Source organism: Austrofundulus limnaeus, unplaced genomic scaffold, assembly GCF_001266775.1.
Source record: "Austrofundulus limnaeus strain Quisiro unplaced genomic scaffold, Austrofundulus_limnaeus-1.0 Scaffold251, whole genome shotgun sequence".
NCBI lineage: Eukaryota > Metazoa > Chordata > Actinopteri > Cyprinodontiformes > Rivulidae > Austrofundulus > Austrofundulus limnaeus.
The window spans coordinates 77,933-86,900 of record NW_013952653.1 but is presented as its reverse complement, the minus strand read 5'-3'; the positions used below and the strand labels follow the sequence as shown (position 1 = coordinate 86,900).

Below are 8,968 nucleotides of genomic sequence, written 5' to 3'. Positions count from 1 at the left end.
TAAATATAGCAAATAAATTTTAATACTAGCTAAAAGTTGAATATAGCAAAATGCTAATTAAAAACTAAAAGTAGGAGTGGCTGTGGCTGAACGGTTCAGGTACTCTTCTCATGCCAGAGAGTAGCAGAACTATAACTTAAAAGTAGTATGTTTTTGTTTCAGCTGTTCCCTTCTTCAGGTGTTGCAACAATGAGAGAATTCACATAAAAGATTRGGCAACTGTTTTACAACAGATGTCCTTCCTGACACAACCTGGGCTCAAAGCTGCGGCGTCAGGATTTTAAGACAGCAGCACTGACCAACGAGCTAAAACTGCTTATTAAACAAAAAGACTGGTCGCATTAGAATACAAATAAATGGAACACAGAAGCATCTGTTATTCGTTTAAAGCCAGGCTAACATTTCTACAAGGATGTGCTCAAAGGAATGTTTGTGTGTTTGTGTGAAAAAATACTTAAAGTACAGATGGTGAATCAGTTTTACATGCAAACTGTAATAAAAACCATATTGTGGGCAAAAWATAATATTAAAAAAATGATGAATTATTCTAAAACAAAAGTGGAACGTTTATCAAAAATGCATTGCTTTTCCAGAAGTGAAAATGAAATGTTTCAGATGAATTGTTTAAAACACACTGAACTCAATCCAACGGTATTAAGAAAATAATGAAAGCAATTTGTTGTCTTCTGTGTGACATTTAAACCAGAAACGAGTGTTGAACTCTGGACTCCAGGATGGAAATCTTGCAAAACAGTTATCCAAGAGGACAGCTTTGCATGAATACTGGTTTTGGAGACAAAGAGTTCACTCTGAATCAAAACTGTGATAAATGAAGCTTGAATCATTCATCCCTCGAACACGTTCTTCAGAGAAACGTATCAGATTTTATAAAAGTTCATTCACTCATCACCGTTTCTGTCTAGGCCAACCCTCCGAGCACTGAGAGTCCATGACGCTTTTATGGCTGGTTCAGGGAGTCCAATCATTTACATCACTGTGGATGTGAGTTTGTTTGTTAACAAAATATCTCGTGAATCACTGGATGGATTTTTTGTGAAACCCTCAGAAAGTAATCATTGGATGTGTGTCTACAGCTGATCTACAAGTAATGGTTCCCAACCTATTTTCTTCAAAGCTACCCTTTCTTTTTCCAAGCCAAGATGACGCTACCCCACCCCCATCCCCCCAAAATACATACATAAATAAACAAATAAAATAAAATAAAATAAAATAAAATAAAATAATCCCTTGCTACTCCCCACCTCTCCCAAAAATGTTTCCAACCTTTATCTCTTTATTAAAATAAGAAAATTTTATTTGGAAACAGGGGGAAAAAATGAAAACTATGTTATAAAGTTGTAATTGTTAAAATGAACTTGTTTTGGTGATTTCTATACACAAAGATTAAATTGATAGTCATGCAACCTCTAAGCAGACAAGGTTGTGCCCCCCTGTGCTCTCTGGCAGGGACCTCAGGACCTCAGTTTCAAATCTCAGTAAAATCAACAATATCTTTCTTTTTTTTTAAGATTATTTTGCCAGTCTGTCTCAGACTGGTTGGGGGGTGGTGGGTTCCTCATGCTACAAGTGAATGGAAACATTCCAACAGAAAACCAGCAGGTCTCAGTTCAGCCAGATGGTTGTTCTACTCCAGTGCGAGAATTGTCTTACCAGTAACATCCAGGTCAGGGCGATCTGGACAGTTTTGTGTAACAGATGTCCCGGCTGGTGTCTCGTTCCAGCACAATAAACCGTCCCACATGCGGCTGCAGAATACACCTTAAGAGAGGAAACAAAAAAAGTCAAATGATGGGAATTAGTAKGTTAATAGTTGAGTGGCACTAATAGTTGGGCAGTAACAAAATAAATTTACTTGAGAACTGTTCTTAATTACTGTTTTTGAGTATTTGTACTTTCCTTGAGTAGTAGTAGTTGAGTTTTTGGCTAATCACTTTTACTCCAATACATTTATCTAAAGGGTTTAGCTACTCATTACTTTTTTTGCTCGTGTTTGTGTAGTTTTCATCTATTTTGTTCCACCAGCACAGTGTAAAATTACACACTACCCCCCTACACAGTCAGTGGTGATTTGCAGCTTTAAACTGGCTGCAAAAAAAAGAAAAATTATTTTTGTTCTCCTAGTGTTGTCTTAGGTGCAGGAGCTCAGACAGGTGGTAATGAGCATCCATGGCCTCATTTTAAACCTTTTGTATGTTTGAGGTGGTTGAACAACAATAATTTGTATCATTTTAATTATTTGCTGTGTTCGTCATGGACAAACATCCATCCATCCATCCATTTTCTGTACACGCTTCTTCCTTTTCAGAGTTGTTTTCTAATTGTAACTCTAACTTAAACAGGTGTGTAGTAGTAACAAGTTACAATTACTAGATTATCACTTTGGAAAAAAATGTGCTTTTATGAGTAGTTTTGCTAAATTATACTTTTTACTTTACTTGAGTAATATTATTTTCATGTATCGTAAGTAACATTACTGAATGAACCAGAAATGTACCAGAGAGACACCTACAGTTTATGTTGGAGTGAGACCTCTTGTTTGTATACAAGCTTTGTTTTCTAATGCTATTTTCTATCTGCTGAGACATTTGGAGGTAAAATAAATATATGGTAAACAGTAGATGTAGTACAGGAAGTAATTTACCCTGTTCTAATTTGATAAGTTTCAGAATGAGAAAAAATGTGATTGGAAATATGTTCTGCTAGAAAAGGTCATTTTATAATCATGTTATTTATGTTAACTTTCGTCATTTCAGTCTTTAACAACACCAAGTTTTTGAACATAACTTTTTTTTAATCAGTCTGATGTCATTTTAAAGCAGAGGTGCCCAAAGTGGGGCCCGCGGGCCAAAATTGCCCCCCCGAGCCATTTGATTTGGCCCACCAGCAGTTGTCCTGCTTACTAGATTGTTGAGATTAAATACAAAATACAAGTATAACTACAAGAGACATTTAAATTAGATTTAAGCCCATATATAGACTTGCACACCTTATAAGACCACATATATTCAAATTTTAAATTATGAAAAGTCCCATGAGTCTTTGCTGCCCAAGCATACATTGAATTTTCTCCATGTCCATGGGCTGAAAAAAAAAGAATGTGGGCAACCACACTGGCTGCTATGTTAACCATAAAAAATAAAACAACTTAACTTAAGTATTTGCATTTCTTATATCATTGCATTTGGCCCACGGCCCCCAGATTAATTTTAATTTTGGCCCTCTCAGGGAAAATGTTTGGGCACCCCTGTTTTAAAGTATTAAATCAAATGTTAGGATCAGTTACTTTGTATGCAAGAAGCCTTTTTACAAAATACTTTTTTTTTACTTTTACTTGAGTAAAAACATGTTGAAGTACTGCTACTTTTACTTGACTACAAAGCTATTCTAATGTTTATTGGAGTACTGTTTGATCAGTGGGATCAGTACTTTGACTCAAGTAAAAACTGAGTACTTTGTCCACCACTGCTACTGAAGAGTGATACCAATCTGATTGGARCGTCGTAAACCCTCTCACCGGTTCTGTTTTCTCTGGGTTCCTTTTCCGACCACTTAAGGCATCTGTACTGCTCCTGGCTCCGCTCACTGTGTCCCCTCGTYAGCCTCCGTCCAGGACTGAGGGAAGTGTCTGAGGTTTGTCCACTGCCRGCTATCACCCTGATCTGCAGAGAACAGATATCAGAGGTGAGACACGGGCGTCGGTATCTCCATCAGTGGAGACGAGCGCTCCTGTTTCACAGTAAGGTCACGCCCGAGGAAAGATCTGCCTCTTTATGTGTGATGACATTTTTTAATGGAGCGTTGAAAGTTCTCTTCAAAGCTGATCGGATCACGGTTTCCCCCCTCTGATGTGAACTTCTTAGTCTCCCTCCGAGTGTGACTCATTACAGCGTGTTCGAATGAGCACAAAGGAAGTTAAGAGCTGATTTTCCCTCCAAATGAATCTTATCTCTGCCCTATTGTTTGTGTTTGGAGGTGGCGTTCAATGAAAATGCGTGAAATGCTGATTTTGATCGTGACGAATGCAGAGGCCTTACTGTCGTGGCTTATCTTTTTTTCTTTCTCTCTTCTTCTATTGGTTGAAACGTAAGCCTTTCTTGAGTGCCAGGCTTATGCATTTGCATTTGATGAATTATTTGAGGAATTTCAGTACCTCTGCCAGGATTGTGTCCACATGTCTTATCGCGGCTTCCTTACTTGGGTTCTTTTGCAGAAGGATGAAAAATATATTTCTCACATCTCCTGTCTCATTAAAGCTTGAGCACTTCAAGTGAGTTTTGTGAGGAACGACGTCCCGTGTAGCAGTTTAGCAGCCGTACATATGATGTCACTCCAAGCATCGAAGTAAATGACGTCATACATACGACCACCAGGCCACCACTAATATCAACCGCTGGACAGAATCTCTTTTTCTTCTTCATTACTCGTGTCATTCATAAATACTTTGCTCAAGCTGAACTGCAACAGCCCCACTTCACATCCTTCCSTTGGTGTTTGAAATATTTTTGTTATTGAAGGGTTTTTCATCCAGGTGGTTGCTGTAATGTAGGAGGAGTCATAAGGATCAACATCACGTAAAGATTTGTTTCATTTCTAACGCCTTAATTTACAAACTGCTGTACATTTAATGAGTCTGAAACACAGACTGTGGCTCTTCAAGCTGCGGTGAATGCTGGGATTCAGAAAAGATTCAGACAAGGCCTCAGTATTTTTGAGTTCTTGTTTGTCTTTGTTTCATGTTGGAACATGTGTTTAAAATACACAATGTCTCAAAGAATAGAGCTTTAAAACATGCCACACTTTGTTGTTTTTACCTATTAAAGCAAATGTTCATAAATTCTGCGGTGGGTTTCTGTGGACAGGTTATGCGCAGTTAACATCTTACCTGCTGTAGATAGCTCCTTTTGGAGTTTGGAGAAAAAGAGCTTAACTCTGTTTGAGTTGTCAAGCTAACAGCTAGTTCAAGCAGGACCAATATGTTTCATTTGTATGTGTGTATAATGCAAAATAATGTGTGTGGGGGGGTGTCACACCATACACAGGAGTACATTTTGAGAGATTTTTTTTATAGTATACTGCCTCACTTAAGTTAAATATCTCCTCATATATTACTGAGATATAGTGTTGCAGGGGATAAATCATCATTAACTGTCCCTCTGCCCTCTGACTGTAGAATGTGTCATGCTTAAACAACAGTAGTTACTTTTTTCACACCAGAGTCAGAACGTATTTGGCGTGAAAATGAAAAAAAAAATTGGATGTCAGTTGCACATTTGCTCAACAGGCCCGGACGAGCCCATTTTTCTAATTTACCAACCGTCTTCTGCTGTCGGGCTGGACTGTTTTCAGCGCTGCTCCTCAGCAGTCTTTGTACCCCATTGTAGGGGTCACCTCGAGTGAAGAAACAGGAGTTACTGCCTCAAAGCAGGTCTCGAAAGGCCTGAGAAAAGGCAGGAACACTGAACTCTATTTTAGGCCATGATGGGTCATTTCAACCTACACGAGGACTTCAGTTCTCTTAATCAGATATTAAACATTATGTAGGAATGAGTTACTTATGCAAATAAGCTCACCTTACACCATCAACAAAAATGCCCACACGTGTCCCCCCAAAATAATCWGTTTCACCACTAGAGGGTARGCTGCAAGGGGACTGAAAAATCCTGAAGTCTGTATGACTGCATTATTATATACAAAAATTACMTTTTTTAATGCTTTTTAACCTCAAAACATGGGGGGGTGGTCCAAAAGCCGAAGCGCGGTATACGCTCATAAATATGATAAATCACTGGTTGTGTAATCGTTTAACATAAACTACTATGAGATTCTGGGGACTGAAGTCACTTCACTTCAGTCTTATAGCCCCCACCTACAGCAGCTGTTAGCTTTTCAAGATGCTCAAATTAAAACTAATTTCTCTYAACCAAGGCTCTTTAGAAAGCTGCATCCGCAGCAGGTAYGATATTAACTTTTCATACCCTTTCCACAGAACCKTTTATCTAAAGATACAAAGCTGTCACTAAGGGAAAAGATTGCCACCAACAACAATAGAACACATCAAACTAAACTTTTATAACAAAGAAATGTTTTAAAATAAAATAAAACTAAACATTTGTGAGTACTTTAGCTTCTATAATCATTGGAAGTTCACCAAAAAATATTTGTAGACTTTGTAAWGGCAGACATTAGAAGAAACACGATTACAACAAAATACTAAGTAGGACTAAAGGGTGAAATGGTGATTAGGTATATAACTTTGTGATGCTGTTAGCTGTGTATGTTTGCATTACACAAAGTGTGATCTGACTTTTATGGCATTTTGGCATCATAAGACCCAGATCAGCCTGGTCTTATTCGACCCCCAGCRCAGGTTGTGTTTGCTTTGAGCCGCTTTGCTTTGAGCACCTCAATGTGGGAGACAATCATATCAAAAATGTGCAAAACATAAAGTTCTGGTATCGATGGTATTGCTATCTCAATATCGATCCGCACAGCCTGAATAGACCCCCGGATCTCTGGGTCTCCAGAAATTAGGCAGGAAGTGGTCCATGCTAATAAACAGAAACCAGGTTTGAACCCAGGCCGGGTCATGCCTTACAGTGCAAAAACACCATTAGAGTTGGAGCACAGAAAGCGTGTTTATTGGTTATCTGAGAGATCCAAATGCAAACAATGTTTAGCATACATGTACAGAACCTTTTCAGCATAATGTWATTTGCTGTATGTGATGATAATAGTGACTCCTGGCACAAAGCAAAACAATGCCTCACTCYTGCTTTGCTTCTCTACAGTTGCTAAGAAGTTATGATATGTTTTATTCGAGAGAGTTGTTTTCAGTACAACAGCACGTCTGAATGGATTTACGACAAAAACACAATGATCTGCAGGGATTTGCATTTTTATTTTGTTGTCTGCATCCAGACCTGTAAGTTTGCAACAAGCTGGCAGAGATCCCACCAAGAAACAAATGCAACTTTTTTTTTAGGTTGTCCAGTCAAGCGGAGCTAATTAAATAACCTTAATCATAACGGGCATGGAAAAATAATCGTGTGATTTTGAGGTTTTTCTGTTGGTGAATGAAACCACCGAACCACTGCATATTACATGTCCGTTTAATGGAAAGTGATTGCGCTGTGTGTTGCATACAGAATGAGGTTTGAGACTTTTACCTCTCAGTTCAGCCTCGTGAGAATTAAAAAGTGAGAACCAAGTAAAGAGCTTACCACCAGCAGAAACCAAATGATCCTAAAGGAGCTCGCAAACCTCATATCTTCCACACACAGGTAAATCTCTGCAGAGAGAGAGAGAGAGAGAGAGAGAGAYAACAAAAACCTATTAGAGGAATCACTTGTCGACCATGAAAGTGTGTGGCTGAGCAAACATTTGGTTGTTTCAGACCAGAACTCCAGCTTCCCGGGAGAAACCCAACGCCAGCTGCTATTCATCTGAGGCGCAGAAGCGGTGCGATATCTGGCATTTTGCACTGCTCCGTGCAAGTCTGCACGTCTTCAGAAATAAACAGTTGGTGTGCCCGTCCACGTGCGAGACAGTGACACGGAAGAGCAACGTTAAATTGTGGGAGCAAAAGAATGAAGAAAAACAGAGACGGAGGCAGACGAAAATAGTTTGGGCCATTAATCAGCTGAGAGCTGAGAACTCAGGTCTCCTGCTTTGGCCTGCAGAGAACCTGCTGGAAGCTCATCCCTCCAAAACAACTGAACAAAAGCTGCTCACTGGCTCTCAAACCCTGACGGTGACCCAGGTTCGGACTGTTCAGCACACAGACGTGGACGAGCAAGTCTTTTCAAAACCATTTGTTTTGGCTGCACTGCTGGTAGATTAATCAGCGTTATAAACCTGGAACAGAACCTACCAAGAATCCAAAGCTAAGGGTTTGTTCTTGTTTTCCTCTTTTTTTTAAATCGTACATTCTGTGACAAATACACTGCCCGCAGTTGTTTACTGAATGTGAACATTGTGAAACTTAGTTTTAGGTGAAAGAAAATTAGTTCAATAAAACTAAAGTTTCAGCATCTCCAGGACACCTCAGATCTTTATCAGAAGCTTATAAACAATGACTATCTTACCTGTTGCAGATAGCTCACCGATGACCCTCAGGAAAAAAAAAACAGAGTTTGATTCTGACCAGATAAATTCCAAAAGAAGTGCTACGGCTAGGTGCTACTGCTAAACGCAACTGCAAACAATGCAAAATTCTATGAAACTAATCTTGTCAGGCAAAACTGACCAATGTACGAGTTTTAAAAATAATGTTTGCATTAACTGCAACAATATTTAGGAATTAGACTTGGTTGAAGAGGACAACATCCACTTTGCTTTGGATTTGTTCAAAATAGCTGTTAGTTCGACAATCCAGTCAGAATCAAACTCTGCTTTGAGGTCGTCCAAAAAGTTAGCTACAACAGATGATGTTCAAAATGTTTCCACAGAAGCTAACTTCATAAAAATAACTGCTTTGAATGGCAACATTTTCCACAAGGTGAATGAGTGAACAGGTATGATTCACTGTATTAATAAACAGGATGTAAAAAAATACATCAACACAAATTAAGCAACAATTTCATAAACATGAACATCAAATTGTGAAGCTAAGACAAAAACTATAAATAAATATAGATGTTGATCTCTAACGTTTGGTTCAGTCTGATGAAAAGTCCAGAACTGATGCTCACTTTTAAAATCTGACATTTTTGGGACTAAAATTCTGACTGGATCAAACCAGAAGTACTCTGGATGTTTGACAGCTTTTAACAAGTTCTTCTGTGTTTCAAAACAAAATCATTTCTCTCCAGAAGTGTGTTTTAGCACCTTGTCAAGTACAATTTGTCATGAGTGTGCACGAGCTACTGCAACCAGTCAGGGTTGGAATAGATTCATGTGAGGTGTGCGTGTGTGCGTGTGCGTGTGCGTGTGTGTGTGTGTGTGTGTG

General features: G+C 38.8%; 1 protein-coding gene across 2 annotated transcripts in view; it reads right to left on the bottom strand.

Moving 5' to 3' along the window:
• Positions 1-8,968, bottom strand: part of calcr (calcitonin receptor) — a 66,775-nt gene that overhangs the window by 27,208 nt on the left and 30,599 nt on the right. For both annotated transcript variants that reach the window (XM_014020396.1, XM_014020395.1), the window contains exons 2-4: positions 7,242-7,309; positions 3,536-3,680; positions 1,672-1,779 (exon numbers count right to left, since the gene is read on the bottom strand). In XM_014020396.1, coding sequence (XP_013875850.1) covers positions 1,672-1,779; positions 3,536-3,680; positions 7,242-7,286 — 298 coding nt within the window. In that variant the 5' untranslated portion in view covers positions 7,287-7,309. The remainder of the gene's footprint in view (positions 1-1,671; positions 1,780-3,535; positions 3,681-7,241; positions 7,310-8,968) is intronic.